Source organism: Schistocerca gregaria, chromosome 10 (genome assembly GCF_023897955.1).
Source record: "Schistocerca gregaria isolate iqSchGreg1 chromosome 10, iqSchGreg1.2, whole genome shotgun sequence".
NCBI lineage: Eukaryota > Metazoa > Arthropoda > Insecta > Orthoptera > Acrididae > Schistocerca > Schistocerca gregaria.
Genome location: NC_064929.1, coordinates 207658045 through 207680215, shown reverse-complemented (window position 1 = coordinate 207680215; position 22171 = coordinate 207658045). Strand labels below are relative to the sequence as shown.

At 38.4% G+C, this 22171-nt stretch overlaps 1 protein-coding gene across 3 annotated transcripts in view; it reads right to left on the bottom strand.

Annotated features, from left to right (window-relative positions):
• Positions 1-22171, bottom strand: part of LOC126293481 (platelet endothelial aggregation receptor 1) — an 800502-nt gene that overhangs the window by 30279 nt on the left and 748052 nt on the right. Inside the window, exon 10 of one of the 3 annotated variants that reach the window (XM_049986725.1) lies at positions 16671-16763. The exons of the other annotated variants lie outside the window; for them this stretch is intronic. Within the exon in view, the coding sequence (XP_049842682.1) occupies positions 16671-16763 (93 nt within the window). The remainder of the gene's footprint in view (positions 1-16670; positions 16764-22171) is intronic. 3 annotated transcript variants of the gene reach the window in all.

The window sequence follows — 22171 nt, the reverse complement described above, 5'->3', positions numbered from 1 at the left end:
CACTATTAGAAAGCAAAAAGTACAATTAGCCTTCACTTATCTTGGTGTTAGGCAGAAAGATGTTCTGGGAAATGATAGAAGTGAGTGAACAAAAGTCTCTCTTTGTGAAGTAGTAATTCAAAGACTCTTGTTGGAGTAATCATTCATGCATGCAAAGCCTTTGAATTATGACTTGCCAAGAGAGCAATATTTTTTTTTTGAATTTACCAGACATATAATTTAAAAGAACGAGATTTAGTCTGTATCTTAATTCGTAAATATTTTTTGAGCAGTCAGTACACATATATGTTTGTTAAGTATGCTTTTTACTTTAGTGTTAAAATAAAAAAATCACATTTAGCTGGTAGTTTATACCCATGTCAACTGCAGTATGGTATTAAGAAAGACAAAAAGGCCAGGTAAGTGAAGAATATTAACAGACTGAATAACAGCAAAAAGTTACGTGTGCATGATATAGTATGAATGGGAAATTGGATGACAGGTAGAATACTGAGAAATTTGAAATTCATGTATCTCTGTCTTCTACTGAGATGCCATAAATGGAATCATGATGTAAAGACTGCCCTTGTATTATTGTGTACTAACATATATAATGGTATAAATTGAGCATTGAGTATTTTTATTCTCATTTTGAGTGACTGACATACTTAATATTGCTAGGCATGGATGTTACCACGTACGTATAAAACATCTGAGATAATGCCATTCTGATTCTTGCATCTTCATCATTGATTTGTGTGAATATATTTGCATTTCTATTTTATAATGATTATTAGACCTGTTGATTCACCCACATATTTTAATGCACTGGGTACTGGCTTTGCAAAACATGGTGGTAAGCTAGACACAGACTGAATCTACACGCCACTATAATGGCGATTATTCTGATTAGCGTTTGTTTGGTGGTTTTCTACATTTGTCTAAGTAGATGTCAGCTTGAATCACTGACTCTAACCCAGAGACACAACACACTGAACAAAGTTTAAATGGTTCACAGATATGTGGTATATATAATTTTCATCCAACGGGGCAAATTATGTTTGTGATGGCAGGAAACATACCCAACAACAAAATCAAAATTATTGCCATATCACTAGGGATTGCCCTCTCACATGAAAACGTTTCTGAAATATCTAAACAGTGTCAGATTTGGACTTGTGGGCCAAAGCCGTGAAAAGGCAGTTTGCAGCACATACAGAATTAGTGGGACTGAGGGTTATGTGTTACCTTCTTTATGGTGTATGGATGATTCTACCTTGCAGTTAACTTGGGTGTCTCAGTTCTTAAGGGACTTGCCAGTAAAAGCCAAAGAATGAGGTTCAACTCCCATTCTAGCATGCAATCAGACTACGAATTTCATTACAGTATAAACTGCGCTGGAGAAAGATTTATTCTGGATAATGTAGATGAACAGAAACACAGTGCTAGAATAGAAGACAAAGCTGCAAAGGCTGACAGAAGTGATAAGGTTTTGCATGAGTAACACACACACACACACACACACACACACACACACACACACACACACACACACTAGTCTGTATAAACTAGAATTTTCTGTTAATAAAATAGAAAGAAACTTCCACAGAGGAAAAATATATTAAAAACAAAGATTCCAAGACTTACCAAGCGGGAAAGTGCCGGTAGACAGGCACAATAAAAAAAACACACAAACACAAAATTTCGAGCTTTCGCAACCGGTGGTTGCTTTGCCAGGAAAGAGGGAAGGAGAAGGAAAGATGAAAGGATGTGAGTTTTAAGGGAGAGGGTAAGGAGTCATTCCGATCCCGGGAGCGGAAAGACTTACCTTAGGGGGAAAAAAGGATAGGTATATACTCACTCGCACACACACACACACACACACACACACACACACACACACACACACACACACACACATATCCATCCATACATATAGACACAAGCAGACATATGTCTGCATATGTCTGCATATGTCTGCTTGTGTCTATATGTATGGATGGATATGTGTGCGTGTGTGTGTGTGTGTGTGTGTGTGTGTGTGTGTGTGTGTGCGAGTGAGTATATACCTATCCTTTTTTCCCCCTAAGGTAAGTCTTTCCGCTCCCGGGATATTGAAATATGTCTGCTTGTGTCTATATGTATGGATGGATATATGTGTGTGTGTGTGTGTGTGTGTGTGTGTGTGTGTGTGTGTGTGTGTGTGTGTGTGTGTGTGTGTGCGAGTATATACCTATCCTTTTTCCCCCCTAAGGTAAGTCTTTCCACTCCCGTCTCCCTTAAAACCCACATCCTTTCATCTTTCCTTCTTCTTTCCTGACAAAGCAACCGCCGGTTGCAAAAGCTCGAAATTTTGTGTGTGTGTTTGTGTGTTTTTTATTGTGCCTGTCTACCGGCGCTTTCCCACTTGGTAAGTCTTGGAATCTTTGTTTAGAATTTTCTGTTATATAGAAAAAGAATATTTTCTGCTGTGAATAATGAGTGACTCAAAAAAAGAGGAAGCAACATAGTAAACATGCAGATCTCAATTGTGTGTGCACTTTCATTGTTTGCAGAGTGAGGATTGCTATGTAACATTGCAAAGGTAGACTTTAGGCCTTGTTTTGCAGGGTAGAACTCATAAATACCATCAAGAAGGTAAAATGTAAATCTCAATTTCAGCATTGTGAAATATGAATGCGTCATGATGTATCAAGGCTTTGGCATTAGTTCTGAGCTACAGGAAATGTTCGTGATAGTTTGGTGAAGAATAGCAACTCAGGTATCTTGATTTAACTGCTTGAAAAATCCAGTAGTAACTACAGAGGCTACAGTTATCTCAGGATTTGGAGTTAAGCAATCAAATGTTTATTGGAGGTTCAGAGAAATTTGTTTGTATTCCAACAGGCAATTGGTACAGGGTTCTTCTTTGTGGATGGTAAAGCCTTTGTTCGTCAAGCTGATCTGCTGGAGGATCTTCTTGGATGAATGGCACTATCCACCTCATGGGCACATCATTGATGCTTCCAGATCTGTGTCCTATGAGAGAATGTCTGGAATGCATAGGGAAGATGAAGTGTAGTCTATCAGTCAAAGCAATGACTTTTCAGGACTTCTGTTTCTCTGGAATTGTACTTGTCACCTCACTGGGGAGCCTGTGTGCCTCCTGTGGGTAAACGTATCCCCTGTTAACCGATCTGCTGTTGGGGAAGAGATTTTCCAATTTTGTAATGTGTCTTTTGGGATTCTGAACTTTTCAGTTTAAGGTATATATTCTCTTGTATTTGTTATTATTTGTAATTTCTGGATGTTAGTGCATGTGTCAAGTTAATATCTTGTTCTGACCTCTCTGAGGTCAGCTTTGTGTTTTGACAAGTTGTTTCAGGCTGGCTACTTTTCTCAGTACAGCCACCCTCCCTCTAATCCTGCCTTTCCTGCCCTTCTTTAAACCTAGGCAATAGTCTGTTTCAAATGATTCTCACAAATGCTCAAAAAAGATGATAATAAGAATAAATAAAAATTACTGAAACAGAATTTCTGCAATAGTTATTGACACCTACATTAATGTATATTGGCAATATTTTGAATTTACATTTGTAGCACATGACATTCACTGTAAAATGAATACACAAGTGAGCACACAGTATAATTGACTAAATATAGGTAAGTATAGATATGGAAGAAATAACATTTCACCTCCTCTCATATGTCACATGCTTTGGAGTTACTCTCACGTCTGTGGGACACAAACCAACCCTTTGTGTAGCTAGTAGAGCAAAAAATATCCTGCACTTCTGTAAAAAGTTTAGTGATAAGGAGGCAATGAGAAGGAATAATCTTTTTGTAAGATGAACTGTGTCAACAGGTTGTGAGAAACATTCATGTTTATACATTGAATGTAAGAAGTGGAAACCATTCCTGTGACTTGATATTTTATTGCTTTTAATATATAAAATTTTGTCAGATGAATATGATACATGTCATGTGAAGAGAACATCAATTAATTTAAGAACCTATTTATACCTGTGTATTTAAATTCATGTTTATTTTTAAAATTGTTTATCACTTTTGAGATAAAATTATAATGTCACTTAAGCAGCTCCTAATATGAATGGAATATTTATAATCACCTGCGATACTTACACTACAAGCAGACTGCCTAGAAATTAAAAGCTCAAACCCCTAAATAAGTCAAATGCATAAAAGCACTAGCAAAGCTGTAAAGCAGCAGTAGAAGCTGGCGCATCGAGAGCCTTTTATGAGAAGCAGTTTGCGGTCAGAGATAGGCCTCTAATGCCTGAAGTATACTGACCTAACTCTACTCTCTGAAGCATGGCAAGTGGGCACTGCACAACAGAAGGTACTGTAATAAAACAGTAGTATTGCTTTCTTGAAGTAAAAAAAAAAAAGTAAGTTTGGGCACCTTAAAATGAAAGGACCCTTGTACATGTGTGTATGGTGTGTTCATGAATATGTGGTATTTATTTGATGTGCATTTTTTTTTTTTTTACTGTGAGTTTAAAGAGATATTACAAAATTTTATGAAATGTCATTGTTCTAAGAACTGAAAAGTTCTGTTTTCCATTTACTAAGTGTGATTTAAAATGACTGTCATAATAAAGAGTGCACACCAGAAACAATGTGAAACAGTTATCGCATTTTGTCTGCACCTTTCATCATAAAATGTTGTGGCACTTTATACGTTAAACTATTTATTTTTAGGGTCATAACTTCTGTCATTTCCTGGATTGTTTTGCAGTACTATATTGTGCTTTATGTTTTCATCAAACACAACTGTCTGCCCCCATGTATATGAGAAATTTTACTGATTCTGGTGCAAATAAAATATTTCAGTAATTTTTATTCTCTTCTAAACGTGATGAGAAAGCAACACCAAGCTATGTGATTTGTGGGACTGGATTGACAGTTGCTTCAAGAGCTGAGTATCAAAATCTGAATTTTATAACCAGTCAGTAATATACAGCCAAAGGTTAAATGGAGAAAATGACAGGCTTGAGAAGGGTGTGGAGATGTAAAAGAAAAATTATCTGTCAAGACATTTTGATCAAGATAAATTCGTAAAGTGCAAGGTATGGAAAACAGCAAACAACTAGATCCAATAAATGAGATTTGGAGGAAGTTATCATAATTAGAAAGGCAAATTATTAGCCAGAGAAAGCAACTGTCTGAAAAAAGCAGGATTTCTTGATTTTTTCAAAGTTATTATCTTTACGCAATTCACACTTTTTGCTTTAGAGTGCCAGTATATTACTGGTGAAAAAATTGGCTTAATGTAGCACATTCTTAAATTTTATAGGTTTCAGTCTCACCTAACATTTGCTTTCCATTTTGCTAAAGACTGGAAATCATAGAACATTGGCTCCTCTCTTTTAATGTCAGCAGATCTACGCACCATTCCATTTTCCCCTTCATGTCCACAAGATATGGCCTTTTTCTTTTCGTTTGTTACTTACAACTTTTAATTATAGCCTATATGTATAGGTGTTCTAATTATATCATTCAGCTGAGTAGCTGGTATTAATTTCACTGAAGTTGATGACTGTTGCAACAAGCCAAAAGAAAAGCAGAGTTTCATACTCTCTGTTATTTTCCCGCAAACTGGAGGAAGCAATATGCTGGGTCAGCACATCAGCTTCAAAGCACAGCCACAGCTGCAAAAATGCTTCTGATCTGTTACTCTGGCAATCAGCCACAGCAGCTACTGTTAGATGCTCAAGCTAAAATAATTGTTGGACAAAATCTTCTCAGTTACAAAGCCACTTGAAATTTGATTTAGAACTTAAGCTTTTTGTGAAGACTATTGTCACTGTCACCCATGGTAAAACTCACTCCTAAGTTTTTGATGTTATCCTCCATATATAGAAGAGGACAGGAAACTCTAGCTGGGTGCTTATAAGTGGATATGGTACTAGTAGCCAGAAGATGCTTGCATAGCTACTGCTAGAAAAAAATCTAATAATCAAGTGTCAGCAGGAAAATACACATATAAAATGTATTATTTATGCAAACTTTTGGAGCCAGTGGCTCCTTCTACTGGCAGAACAGTTGAAGGAGATGGAAGCAAGATGAAGGAAAAGGACTGGTGAGGTTTAGGAAAAGGAGTAGAGGTCAGAAAAGTCACCCAGAACGCTGAGTTGGGGGAGAATTACCAGACAGGATGAGAAGGAGTCTTTCTTTCTCATGATGTCTGTTAAGTCTCCTCTGATCTGGGACTCTGGATGACTTTCCTGAACTCTACATCTTTTCCCAAACACCACCAGTTCTTTTCCTTCACCCCTCTTCCTTCCCCTTCAGTCCTTCTATCAGAAACAGGAGCCACTGGCTCCAGAATCTTGCAAATATAATGCCCTTTATATATGTGTTTCCTGCTGCTGCATGGTGAGTTGATTTCTTGTCTATCCAGTTAGCTGCTCTCCTTCATACAGACTTGTTACTCAGAGTAGTCTTCATTAACATAGATAGATGCTTTATGCTGTCCTTGAAATTAACTATTGAATTTGAAACATGTCAAGAGTGCAATGTTATGTCAGTTTCTTCACGTGCAGTCACTATTGTTGTCTCTGAATACTGTTCTTATTTTGACTTAAGAAATGAAATTGATGCCACATCTGCACAGTTTGGTGGATGGCAGCAGCAGAAAATCCAAATTTTGGGATCACTTGAGTTTTCGCTAAAGAAGTGCATAGTCATGCCTTATCATGGTGAATGTATATAAATCTCCCTTCCACAGCCATTGGTTCTCCGTGTCTGTGGGTGGTGTTGTCACAATCAAAAAGAGAATTTTTGTTGTTGTCCAAATTACTTCTCAGTAGGAATTGCTAAAAAAAATTAATTGAAATTTGAGAAAATAACTTAAAGTGAGGCTTTAGGGACTCATTGAATGTTGTGATTCTTGAATTTTTCCCAGCGGACATAATGTTTCATCATCTTTCGGGCGTGCACTCGGGACAGCGACAATTCTTCTTGCGATATTTCGGCTGGAAACCTCCCAGCCATCTTCAAGGCGAGTCGGAGACTGAGTTCATAGCGTTTGTGCGTGCCTATTTATATGGAGAGTCACGTGATACAAAGCTGCTGAGGATTGAAAGCGCATGCGTCAAAGATATCAAAGTCGCCACTACTGTGCTAGTCATAGATAAGATGTATATAGCAAAGATAAACATATAAGGGCAGAGTGCAAACAAAATAGTGCTGCAGTGAACCCACTGTGCTTGTAAATAAATAATTAATCTTTAAAAGTGGTAACATTTATTTACAAGGACGGTGCATTTGCAGCAGCACTATTTTGTTTGCACTCTGCCCTTACATGTTTATCTTTGCTATATACATCTTATCTATGACTAGCACAGTAGTGGCGACTTTGATATCTTTGATGCATGCACTTTCAATCCTCAGCAGCTTTGTATCACGTGACTCTCTGTATAAATAGGCACACGCAAATGCTATGGACTCAGTCTCCAACTCGCCTTGAAGATGGCTGGGAGGTTTCCAGCCGAAATATCGCAAGAAGAATTGTCGCTGTCCCGAGTGCATGCCCGAAAGATGATGGAACCTCATTGAATGTTGCTTAGCAATGGCTGCTGCATGTGTGGAGACTAGTTATGGCCCCAAAAATGGTCACAATTGATGGAGGGACAATAGGTTTGTCACCATTATTTTTGATTAATTAGACAGAGAGTATGACAGGTGACACTGTCTTGTTGCTGCTAATACTCTTTCCACAGATATTCAAATTGCCAAGTTCCCATTGCTACATCCCATAAGCTTTCTGTCCTCTCACTATAGACTATAGAGGACACAGTCATAACTTTGATATAAGATTTACATCTGATGACAGATGCAATGGAAGTCATTTAAAGATTGGGTTGTACATATGACTTGGTGCATCTCAGCCAATGAGAAGATTTAGTTCTTGTAGTTTGCAGAAAACAACAATGAGGTCTGATATTCTTCCTGTAAAATTAAACCCAATTTTATTTATTTATTGTTCCATGGGACCAAATTAAGGAGAAGTCTCCATGGTCATGGAACGAGTCAATACATGAAATTATAACATGATAGTAGACACAGATAAAATGAAATATAAGAAACATATTCAGGTGACAAGTTGTAAGTTTAAATAAAGAAAATCAACAATGTAACACTGAAATTTGCTTAATTTTTCAGCTCTTCCAGGAGCTCCTCGACAGAATAGAAGGAGTGAGCCATGAGGAAACTCTTCAGTTTAGACTTAAAAGTGTTTGAGCTACTGCTAAGATTTTTGAGTTCTTGTGGTAGCTTATTGAAAATGGATACAGCAGAATACTGCACTCCTTTCTGCACAAGAGTCAAGGAAGTGCATTCCACATGCACATTTGATTACTGCCAAGTATTAACTGAGTGAAAGCTGCTAACTCTTGCAAATAAGCTTATATTGCTAACAACAAACGACATTAAAGAAAATATATACTGTGAGTTCAATGTTAGAATTCCCAGACTATTGAATAGTGGTCTACAAGAGGTTCTCGAACTTACACCACATATAGCTTGAACAGCCTGTTTTTGAGCCAAAAATACCCTTTTTGAATCAGAAGAATTACCCCAAAAAAATAATATCATATGACATAAGCGTATGAAAATACGCGTAGCAGTCTACTTTTTGTGTTGAACTGTCACTTATTTCAGATACTGTTCTAATGGTAAATAAAGCACCATTTAGTTTCTGAAGATCCTGGACATGGGCTTTCCACAACAGCTTACTATCTATCCGAACGCCTAGGAACTTGAACTGTTCCGTCTGTTTATTAGCATTACAAATTAATGAGAAGATGTTCAATAGACACACAGAGATACCTAACAGCATTTTCAATATGTTATTTTATTACACAGTAATTCAGTGCATATTCCACACTTTTGTCTTTGCAACAAAAGCAACTACAGTTTTGCATGTCTTCTGAGCTGTCATGCTTCTTTGTGGTTCAGTGTTCTAATATTTAGAAAGATAATGAACATTTAAATAAAGAAATATGTAAGAGGAGAGTTTACCAAGTTTATTATGCCAGTGCCCAGTAAAATCACCCCATTCTAATTCATTTGACTATGTGTGCCAGACCAGCACTCGCTTTGTATCAAGATGCAAGTTTCTCTACATAAAACTTCTGGGAATTTGGAAAAAAGAGTCAGCTTGCCTGACAGATCCATAAAGCAGTAACGTAAGTTTTGAGCATCTGCAGCAATACACAGTGCGAGTTACTTGAACAGTTTACCTCTGATATTTCTAGAACCACAAAAGATATTGAAAAATAGGAATCAAAATTAAGGGCCTCATTGTCGCAATGAGATCATTAGAGATTGATCGCTGAACAGGCACTTGGAGCACCTTCCTTGCAAATAATATTCCAGTTTATTAACCACTGCACCACCTCATTTGGTCCAAAAATATTGAAATGAGATTTATAGCTACTGATGATATGCAAAGGGATGACCTTTTTTGTGCAGTCACAGCTCATGATGTTTTTATGTGTAAACACAAATAAGGTCAGAGCAAGACAGAGAATACTGAATTGAGCAAAATTTTCCAGTTCACATTAGGTTGGTAGTGCATTATATAGAGCTACAACCAAAAAAACTGAGAGTTTGTCAGTGTTGAGCATGCTGAAGTTTGTCCAGTAAACAAATATGTTTGAGTGTTTTGATCACATTTACTGATATACTGAACTTGTTAGAGTAAAAGTTCATCCATACTTTCTGTATATAGCAGAAATTAAGATATGTGACCTTCAGCTTTTATTATTAATAACATTGTACCATACAGCACCACACCTTGCCTACCTTACTGTACAGTACTGTTTATGCAAAAACACAAAAAAATTGTGTTGAATGTATCCAGGTATGGATAGGAATTTAGTTTCCCTAGCTTTGATATTCAGCCTCAGCTAATTTAATTAGTAACTGCACTTTGTAGCATAACAAGTAGTAGTTAGGGCAAGTTAGTTTAAATGCACAAACTTCTGCACACTCATCACTGACTGTCTTTGTTTCATGGTCTTAGCATTTCTGACCAGTGGTTGTTTCGAAAATTTTGCTTGATTCAGCATCGTCCACCCTGCTGTGACCTTATAACCATATTCTTTTACTTCATCCTGTGTAATGGATGTCCCAGGAGGGGTGGTCAATATTCAGAGATATAACAGGAAGCAAAACTCTTCGTATGGACGTATGCCCTATTCTGAATGGTATTTGAGATTGAACACATTTAATGAACGTTTGTTTTTGGGCTAGTGATGTGATTTGATTTTGGGCTAATGGTGTGCATGTATGTGTCTTACCCACCCACACTCTTTGATGTTCTATTATAACCCAATCTATATCATTGCTTACAACCTCTTTGTTAAGGATGTCTTTCTGCCAGTAAACTAGCCCATTGATTGCACAGCTGTCCTCATTGCAACCTGAGTGAAACAGTGCAAGGGATTGAGAGACAAGCATTGGTTAACTGTGTTCATACCCACACTTGCCACATATGTACACTAATGAAGAATATGGAAATGTGGAGTATGTTTATGGCTTCTGCAATGGTGGTGTTCTTGTTGCTGTCAAAAAATACCGTTGGCACTTCCTGACTCATCGAATTCCTGTGTGCTGAATATTATATGTGGAAAACTTCTACCCATTTCACATTGAGCTTGTTATAATGTTTACTAACTGATGTACATGTTTATTGAATAACACAGAAAATAAATAACAATTTACATTAAATGTGTTGTGTCACAGAACCATTCAGAATAGGGCATATATCCATTTAAAGGTTTTTGCTTCAAACGATAATTCCCGTTACATCCCTGAATATTGACCAATCCTGCTGGGACACCCTGTATATATTGTCAGTATGGTCAGAATAAGAACTGAAGAGAGGGAGGTGGCAAAGGAAGTAGCCTAACAGGAGTGGATAGAATAGGCAGAGCTTAATAAAATACTAAGAAATATACATGAACTGAATCTTCAAGGAAAAAGACCAAGGGATAGTTGGCTGGAAGGAGTGGACAAGAGTATTTGGAGAAAAGGAGAGGGCTGGAACATAGTGGTGATAGAGTGGTGATGGGAGGATGGGGGAAATTGGTGGGCTTATGTACAAAACAGCTGGTGTCTGAAAACTGTTCCTGGTGCTGCTGTTGCTGATGATGATGATGAAGGCATTCTAATTGTTGTTGTTGTTGGTAGAGACGACGATGATGATGATGATGATATTCCAGCAGCTGTGATTTAAAAAAAATATAGTAAAGGAATTTAATGGCACTCGAAAGCCCTCGGAAAGTGAAGTATACTGATATGGCTGTTGGCATGTTACTGGACTGCCTGTTTGGACATAATATATGGGTAATAGAGAAGAATGGTTTTGATGACAGTCTTGTCCTTCATATTCAATACAGTCCTAATGCTTCCCTCCCTCCCACTCCCACCCACATTTTTTTTACAGTTTCACTGCAAATCATATGAAACATCACATCACAGAGATGCTGAAAAACATAGACATCAGCTATTCTTTGAAAGCCTACTTAGGAATTTCCAAGAAGCAGCATTAAGTGAGGAACCTAGAAATATACTGCATCCCCTACATATTGCCTGTGTTGGGACTGTGAATATAAGATTTGATTAATTACAGTGCACACATAGACATGTAAGCTATTTTCTTCCCACAAACTATGTGCTAAAGGGATGGGAAGGTAACCCAATTTGTGTACAGTGGAGGAAGTATTCTCAACCATAGACTTTTTTGCAGTGATCACATAATTGGATGTGGATGTAGATCACTGTACTCTTCATTTTGAGGGCTCTTGAATGCTATAAAAATGATTATCAACATTGATTATCAAGCAAAATAATCATTCCTTTATATATTATCAAATGCAAAAACTTTGTTTCAATATCTTCAGTGGTTTCAGCAGTATTTTAGGTTAATAAGTTGCTCAACCCATAAATGAGAAGATTCCTTCAAGTTGTTTTGGCAGAGTGAAAAAGGACCACAAAATTCTAAGAAGAGAATTTTAGATTGAGAAATTGCTTTATAAATCATATTCAGGATGTCCATCACCCCCCCCCCCCCCCCCCCAAAAAAAAAAAAAAAAAAAAAAAAAAAAAAAAAAAAAAAAACCTACAGCAATGTGTAGTATGTTGTGCTGGAAAACTGATCAGTTTTCAAGAAGAAAAACAGATCCATAAAAGGCACAGCTTGGGCGTTTGAGGGTGTTGGAGTCTGAGATTGAACAGTTGTGAGAGTTTGTTCCAATTCATTTTGGTGTCTAAATACAGAAGGTATGGAACCCTTTAGTCATCTGTGTACTGTGGAAGGACAGCCTAGGGCTAGTAACGTTCCTGTACATACACTTCATTCTTCATCACACAACTCTTGTGTGCATTCCACTGTTGATCTTGAGTGGTCTGCCAGTGCAGTAATATTGTTGACAACAGTGCAACATGTGCCAGTACAAGCTGCGGGAATGACTGACATGGTGGTTGCATAAGGCAAAGAAGACTGCAGTGGGAGAGCTGGTGCAAGATGGTATGCGAAACGTTTTCCAGACAGACATGCCCCACATCTTTCTATGTTTGCAGTAATTGAGAGATGCCTAAGAGAAGCCAGAAAGTTTCTGCCTTAGGTGTGTCCATTGTTCATAAAGTAGTAGCACTTTGTGCTTTGTACTTGCAAATCCTATCCCCAGTGTACTGTTTGTGCCCCAGTAGGTGCCAAAATGTGATGTGGGTCATCCATGTTCAGTTCAAACACTGCATTTGGTAGCAGGTGTACTGACAATGTTCGAAGAGGACCCAGCCACCAGCACTTGGTGGGTGGCACAGACACTACACATGGGCAAAAGTGCCATGTGGCATGTTGTCCATGAACTCTGGTTCAATCCGTACCGTCTGCAGGAAGTCCAGGCATTATGGGTATATTTTATGCAGTGGTATTTACAACAATGCATACTCCAGTCACATTTTCTGAGCTAGGTGTTGTTCATGGATTAATGAATGTTTGTTAAACTTGCACAACATGTGTGTGTGAGTGGATGAAAATCCATGTACGCAGGTGATTCAACATCATTAACACTGAATTGGTATTAACATCTGGGCTTGTTTAGTTGGTGACCATATCATTGGTCCATATCTACTGCCACACAGCCGGCTGTTGTGGCCAAGCAGTTCTAGGCGCTCAGTCCCGAACTGCGTGACTGCTACAGTTGCAGGTTCGAATCCTGCCTCTGTCATGGACGTGTGTGATGTCCTTAGGTTAGTTAGGTTTAAGTAGTTCTAAATCTAGGGGACTGATGACCTCAGATGTTAAGTCCCATCGTGCTCAAAGCCTTTTGAACCATTTTTTACTGCCAAACAGGCTAACAGGACCAGTTGACCTCACATTTATTAAGGATGCATATGGTATTGGATGAAGAGACACAAAATGTTTGGATGGACATCTGGTAGCAACATGATAGAGCTTCCGTATACTTCATTGTCAGTGTGTGGAATCACTTCAGCGTTGCATGTCCCAATCAATGGATTAGGGTGAACTACTTCTGCAGTTAGAGTGAACTGCTTCTGTGGTCAGTGTGGTTGCCCGATCTGACACTTCTCATCTATTTTATCTGGGGCACTATGAAGAGTAGAGCATACGGCATAGTTGTAACATCAGTGGAGGACATTATTGCTCAGGTCCATGGAGTGATTGAAATACTTCAAAGACAACTACATGTATTGTCTCTTGTGCATGAGGCTCAGATTCACCAATGTAGGCTCTCCAGTGACATAGGAGGTATGCAGTTCAAAGCCCATTTGTAACACAGACAGCAAAATGCACTACTTGTTTTGAATTTGTTGACATAATGCGAAATGCACACCCATATCAGTTTTCGGCGCTCTCCTCTGCACGAGCCATGCATTTCCATATACGGGTTCCTTCTTGAAAACTGATCAATGTGCCTTCCTGCACAACATACTAAATGACCAGATATAACACAATGATAGGAAAACAAAATAAAATGTTAGATATAAAACGCCCAGGAATTGGTTTGTTAAGGCTGGTTTTGAATGAATGTAGACAAGTTGTCTGAAACTGGCACAGTGTTTGAACTACAGACAGGACACAATCTGTAAGCACACTGGAAAGGCCAATGACTGAAATTCAGCTCATTATTGATGTTTTTGTTGCTATTAGAAAAGATTCTAGATTTCATTCCAGATGAAGCAGCAACATTTCTCTGAGCCGCAATTGTATTAAAATATGAAGCATTATTAATGACAGTCACATAGACACATACATGCTTGTATAGCACTGTTGGTCATGTCAGTTCTTTGCAGTTTGGCAGGGTTGCAAAACATGGGAAAGATATCATACCAGGAATGAAATCACCCAAGAAATTCATTGTTCTGCTGTTTTTCTGCTTCATAACAAAACTACGATTGAGTAACATTTTTCATCTGAATTGAGGTTATTGTGATAAAATATCTTACAATGTAGATAGACAATATTTATTCTATGCTATTTCATTTCCCATTAATTACTTATATTGTCATTGTATGCAAGTTAAGTCAAAACGCTACCGACACACTTTTGAGGGTGATCTGGATTCTTTCGGAGTGTTTTGATGTAAGGTACCCATACTCTCCACTGGCTCATTACAAATTAATTAATGGTGTTTAATGCCATATTACCACTGGGACTATTCTGCAGTCAGAATAACTCTGAAGCAATACAAATACATGTGATACAGCATGGTATATGTGATGTTTGTGAAGAAAACATTGACAACACAATTAAATGTGCTAGTAGCAAAGGGAGAAACAAGGTATTTAACTGTCTTGCCAACAGGAAGTACCTGAGTCAGTTGTAAAATTTGTGCAGGTATTCTAGGTACTGTACAGTTAAAAATAGAACTAATGCAAAAATGTATAATGAGGTACAGGACATTAAAGATTCATTATTTTCAGTCAATCAGATAACCACCTAGATCAATATCTAAAACTTTGTGTGTATAATTCAGCCTCATCCAGAATGTTCATTCTCTCTCTTTGTTTGTATTGGATTATCATTTCTCTAGTCGCAGGAGTTCACATAAACAACAGCTGATCTAAGTATATTGCTCTACATTGAGATATCTCATGTTCTGAAACTGTAAATTAGTAATTCAGTTCCAGCCGTAACAAATTTCCTTTTTCACCAATGAAGTTATCACTTTTCCAATTTCTTCCTCGAGAGCTTGACAAGAATCAGAAAATAAAGATTAAGATTTCCACATAAATTTTTGGCATGAATTATTCAGTATTATCTGTAACCTATTGCTTATTTTTTGTTCATTTTGTGAGCAGGTAGTTCTTGAAACACAGTAATGTGAAGTATCGTGAGTTGCCTACCTCTGTTTCCACTGACAAAGAGAAACTATCTGTGCGTCGGTAGTGAAAGAAAGGGAACAAGTTGAAATGAACAAAGAAATGTTAAGTTTTGGCAAATTGTCAGCTAAGTACTCACAGTAACATCTTCTACCTTGTTGGCATATTCTTTGCTGAAGAAGCACACCGAATATAAAAGCAAATGTAGTAGTTGGATAGTTGTGCTAGCAGCTCTTTGGTATATTATGTGCTCACTTGCTTCTCTTGTAAACAATGATTTTCACACACCTTGATAAAGTAATACAAAAATGTATTTGAAAATTCCACTGAAAGGCAAAAGAAAATAAAAAAAATACTACTGCAAAACAGCGAAGTAGTGGTTAATAACTGATGGAAACTTAGAAATGTGGGAAGAAATGTACATTTCAATTTTATGTGGAATTAAGAGAGTAATTAAAAAACCATAAATGAATCAGATCAAATTTGTTGCACAATACTCCATTCATTTGAATAAAAGTGAAACATTTTGTAACATTGCAGGCAGATATTGTTGAAAGTTGCACACTTCACTGTGCTAAAACAAAATAAGAAAGAAAGTACTATGAATCATTGACACATACATTCAAAAACTGTCTATATATCTAAAGGTGCTTCTGCCATCTAATAAAAAAGAAAAAAATGGCATTTAACAGCAATACAAAATTCTTAAGATCTGCATAATGAGTGCTAAAAAACAATCTGAATTTTCACTAGAAACAGCTTGATGCAATGAGGGCCCATTTCTTTTGTATGCAGCCTGCCCATACTTTATGCTGTGCTATCAAAGGAAGCTGCAAAATTATGATAAAAATATCAGGAATGAGCAATCATAGCTTTATTATCAAATAATTCTTCTATTTCTCTAGGCAAAATTGTTGCATATTTGGATAAATGAATGGAAAAATATTGTAATCCCACTATAACGCCTATAAACTAAAAATCTATGGTGAGCTACAGCACGACAATGAAGCAGTGGTTGATAGCTATGTGAGTGAAATGTCATTTGTGATCATTTCCTCAGGAACAGCCCAAGGTGAAACAAAAGTGACAGTAGTAGCCAGCACATTCAAACGGTCCTTTGGCAGCATGAAGAAGCTTCTGTTGCCTAGAATGAAGTAACTGCACATCCAAATGGAAGTTCAGGCAGGAAACTTGATGTGAGATGCCGCACATCTTTGAAACTGCTGCTCACGACTTCTAGGAGCACGGTGCTGGCACTTGGATAGGAGCAACTTCTACTTATCCATCAGAAGATGACGGCAGCTTATCTACTGTTGATGGGTTTCTGTTAGTACCAAAGGAAGGCGTCGGTGACGGCGGTCGCAGAGATGACATGCTGGGCTGGCGGCTCGCCACCAGGTAGGAGTGGCGCCGGCGTGCTGCATCACCTGTTGAGTGTCAGACTGGATTGAGCAGTCCGCACTTTGGAACCTCGAGTGGCAAAAATGTGTGATGGACAGAGATATGAACTGAGAACCCAGATCTTTGGCTTTTACAAGCATGTTATCACTGGTCTACCTGAGGATACTTGAAGACCTAATGCCCAGTTTCATTTTACCTCTACTACTCTGCTACTATAACTTCCACAGATTCTTGAATATTAAGAAGCATACTTGAGAGGTAGGACAGAGTACAAGGTGACTTAGCTACAATGCATTGTTAGTTCCGTGAATAAATACAGGGTGTTCAGAAATTCCTGTTACAAACTTCTAGGACCTGTAAAGGGCAGTGAGTGCATATTCTTTTGAATATGAACCCATATCCAGAAATGTACCATTTCCATTCTATGACTGTTTCAATTTAGACGTTTCTTCTGTTTGAGGAACTGAATTTGTCATGATGCATTACAATTATTAAGTATCAGTTCTAAAGGAAACATAGTGAAACAATTGTTTATCACTTAAGCACATTTGTTTGTATTAACACTTAACGTTACATGTTTACATTACTCCAAAACAAAAAAGACCCCAACATGCTGTATATACAGACGGTACTGATGCATTACAGCAGTGGCTCGATATGGTGACTACCAACATTGTTACAGACATTGTACCTCTACATGGAACACACTCTTCATCCCACCTGGTGTCTCTTCAGTTTCTAGTGCATCGGCCAGAACATATGCCAGTAGTCCAGTAAATTAAAATTTTCATACGACCCCACAAGAAGTAGTCTGTAGGATTTAAATCTGGCAACTGCAGTGACCATGTGGCCGGACCATCTTGGCCTATCAGTCTTTCACAGTATCATCTGTTGAGTTGTGTCTGAACTGAGCATGAGAAGTGAGGTGGGCAACATCATGCTGAAACCACATTTCCTGATGAACATTCAATGGCACAGTTTCCAATAATGGATTCAGTACATTTTGTAAGAAGATCAAGTGTACAGGACCAGGTAGCTTGAAAGGAAGAAGGTATGGTCAATCATATGACTGTCCAAAATACCTGTCCATACATTGATACCAAACCAGTTCTGAAATCCCTGAACATGTGTGGCACAAGGGTTTTTGTCTGCCCAGACATAGCTGTTTCACGAGTTCAGGACACAATCCCTACTGAACTGACATTCATCTGTGAATAGAATTTGATATGGACATGTTACACATCTGAATTGATACCATTGTAGAACAGGAATGGTACGTTTCCGGACATGGTTACCTATTCAAAATATTATATACTCATTCCCTTCTGCAAGTCCTAGAAGTCTGTAACAGGAATTTCCAAACACACAGTATAGAGATCAGAACATTAGGGAATAGGGGAGTATATGTGAAACCTACATCACAACTCATATGATTTGATAGCTTCCTGCAACTGCTTGTTGCCTCTGAAAAAAGTGGTGATTGACACTCTGTATGATACCCAGACATGTTCTGATTGGGACTGCTGACTTACTTACCTCATATCTGCATTTCTGTCACTGCAATGCCTGTTTGCCATAATTTTGTAACATTTCTCTATATCCACAAGAATTTGTATGGAAGGGGTAGCACAGGTCATTGAGAATTTGTGAGAGTATGGAAAATAAACCGATATTAACTCAAATTGTCTCTACTGCGTAAGATTCAGTGTGGCTTGTTCAGTGGATGATGTCAATAAACAGAAGGATTCAGCAGTGGACACCATAATGTTCCAAATACTGAACTTAGGAAATGGTTTATGCATTTAGAATCATATTCAGTTTAATTCTACTATCCTCACTTCTTCCATTTCCAGTTTAATCTTAACATCAGATATGGCTTTTGCCACACCACACTAAGCCTTATATGCTTATCATGGCATAACTGAAGCACTGCAGGTTGGCGTGTGTCATAGGGGAGGTGGAGGGCCACAGTTCTGTGACTTCTGAAAAAATAAGGAAGAGCAGAAAGAAAGGGAAGAATACGGGTGAAGTAGAGGGGGAAGAAAAAAGACAGGTAGGGAATGAATTGGAGGGGTCTAAAGTAGGAGGGGGGGGGGGGGGGGGGGAGTGGTAGTATGTGAAAGGGAATCACGAGGAGATTTAGACTGGGATGTGTGGATCAACAGTTCCATTAAGACTTCCCTTACCCTGATATGGAGATTCTTGTTTTAGGCTACTAGATGGAGCCATTCTTGTTTTCCCAAGTGAGGCAATGCAATGAAAGTGGGAAGAGTGTACTTTGTATTGGCTGTTTTGTTTCAGCTTCATACTGACCAACAATGGAACAATGAAAAAGGAATCACATTATTGTTGCAGTGCTGCTTGGGTACTGTGTGTTGTTCCATGTTTTGAATTGTGTCATACATAACCGATCACTTCTATGTGTACCTTTTACTCCATTATAAAGTCATTCTGATCTCAATTAACCAGCTAATCAATGAAGAAAATTAAACAAAAAAATAGAATGACATTAAGGGTTGCCGATTTTGGTAAGTCAGAAGTCAGGAATGTGCCACCATTGGCAAGTCAAAAGTCGGGACATTGCCACCTTCGGCAAGTCAAAAGTCAGGACACCTCAAACAAAAGGTAGTGCAGTTCTTACTAAGATTCTGGCAGTTTTTATCCTCACACCAAAACTAAACTACAAATATCATACTTGAAGCTTAAAATATTTAAAAGTGAACAGAGTTTGCCTTATGCACTGGTGAAAATCAGTGGGGTTGGGGATGGAACTTGTAAATGTACTTGTTGTCTCCAGTAGTGGATTTTAGAACTTTTTTTTTTCATCTTAGAACATGTTAATAGAACTCTAAGAAGCTCATATTATAGTTAATTTTTCAAGAAGTTCACTTACCACAGACGAAAATTGTACAATATGATATAAAAAAGTATAATTATAGAAGTAAACCAGAAAAATAGGGGCTTGAGGGTGCCCACCATACTCATTTGGGGACATGTGACAGTTACAGAAAAGTAGAGACGATACCTACAATATTGGAACAGATTGGAATCCTACTGATGTCAGCAGGAAGGGATAAGGGGAGGGAGGCAGCACAATGTAGAAGTTGGTCCTGGGCACCAGATACTCTGTTATCTGCACAAACCCATTGGTCACCTGATTGTATCTAAGGTGCCCATTCACAGCTCAACCAGTGTGGGTGACCCCCTTGCCAACCATAGCCGTGACCTGTTTGTGTGTGGACACCAATATCAGCTTGGTTACCCTACCTGCCAGTACTGGTAGAGTGTGTGCTGGCTGGTTGGTGTAAGCAGGTAGGAGCTCACCAGTGGAGCGATGCACTTGAACCCCAGACTCAACCACAAGCTTATTGTCCACATACAAGTGAGCAGATTGAAGCTAACCTGTTCAGTGAGTGGGTTGGTAGATTGGTCAGCCTGTCAGTCTGTGTATGGGGTCCTTAGCCCTTTGGACTTCTGCTCTGTTCATCCCCCCACATCCACTTCATATTCCATAACCTTTTACCCCTGAAGTTGCCATCCTCACTCCATGGGATTGCCGCATTCTAAATGTCCACATTTTCCACATGGAGCCCAGTGTTATTACCAACCTGAAGTTTATTTGATCTGAAGATTGTTGCTCCTCTGGCTCACTAGAATCAGGTCTCAGATTTAGACTCTTGCATCATCATTTTTCTGGAACTAAAGACTTTTCTCCAGGTGGGCCAAAAGGTCCTAGATTTATTCTCCGCATTCATGCTCTGAGGTTGGCTTTGTTCCTGGTGTAAATGTCTGCTTTGGAGTAGATGCTTAAACCTGGCTGGACAAAGTTGGTATGTAATGACTGTACAATTAGGTAATATTGATGGGTTTATTTATTGGGACACCCGTACTTTCAGTGGTTTACGCCACCCTGATACGATGTTCCTGTTTTGAGTCATTTGCTCAGGAGTTCGATCCCTGAGGCTTCTGTTAGCCTAAGCATATGTGTTAGTCTCTAAGGGAGCATTTCACATGGCAGATCACAGGTCCTATAAGTCTAAGATCTGAGTTCATGTTGATGTCCAGAACACAGCTTTGACACACTGTGGAGGTTATTTCTGTGGGTCAGTCTGCTTCGGAGAGATGCAGTTTTGTGGAGGGTTCTGTTGACATTGATTGACAGATTAAGGCTGTGTGCTGGACCAGGATTTGGACCTCAACCTAAAGAGTGCCCCATGGTGTGATATGAGAGCTTCAGTTTTTCAGTAATTCTTTTCTTTCTGCAAGGTGTCTGGTGACCACTTCAGAAAAATATGCAGAAGAAAATAGTTTGGAAAGTATGTAAGAGGTACTGACATATTGGGGCTTTAAATTTTGTTTTGAGGCCTCACTCGGTAACTTGATTGACAAGGCCATTATCTGTGAAAGGCAAAGGTTTGGGTTCAAGTCACTGGATGCAGCAGTCATCTTTTAGCTTTTATAGAAATGGTGCAGTGAGAACCTAGAAACAGTGGAAAACAAAAACAACACATTCATGAGAATTTCATCTTGGAAAGACAAAATGCAATTGGCCAACGCACTGAGTCATATATCTTCCATTGTGTTCAAACATCTTGTACAGATGTTAATATTTCTAGATGACTGAAACTATGTAATGTGATGTCTGAAGGTAACAGATTACAAGAGGGAAATGTTACCATCATCATTTTTGTATTACAGTTGACTGCTTGGTTGCTGTCCTTTCCTATTTATGCTGATGACGTATCAAAATACTATGTAACACTGAAAAGAGATTACCTCTGATGGCCTCAATGTGCATTATCTTAAGGTGTCATTTGCGTTTCAGTGCCCTAGTAACCTATATTGGACTTTACTATATTTTGTCAATACTATACAGGTGTAGTGTAAGTACAAATGTGAGCTTTCCAGGATTAGATTTGCAAATACATCTCAAAGAAAGTATTTGTGTACTATGGACTTTCATCCAGTCCTGAATCAGCAGTTAGACAGTTCAACACCTACAGCCAGCTCAATACAGCACAATGACTTAGCAGTCACTACATACAAAGAACTAGGATCATTAACAGAGTTTCTGCAATCATTAGTATCAGTTATAGTATCAGTGCCATAGACTGTCAAGACACAGCAAAGTTAGATATTATTCTATTAGGTACAGAACATCATAGATATGAGAGGAATCAGTTCTTTTGGACTTTTGGACATGTCTGACAGAACAGACACCACTCATGATGAAGCAGCAAGAACATAAACATGAATAATTAGGGTTGAAGGAAACAGCATGGGAAAGAGAGAGGAAGGAAATAATGACTTCCAACCTCACAGGGCAATGTAAAGGCGAGAGTTGAAAATTTGTGGCATAATGAGAGTCAAACTCAGATATTCTGCTTCTCTAGAATGGTTGTCTTAACTGATTGGCCATCTGGACAAGTTTTCC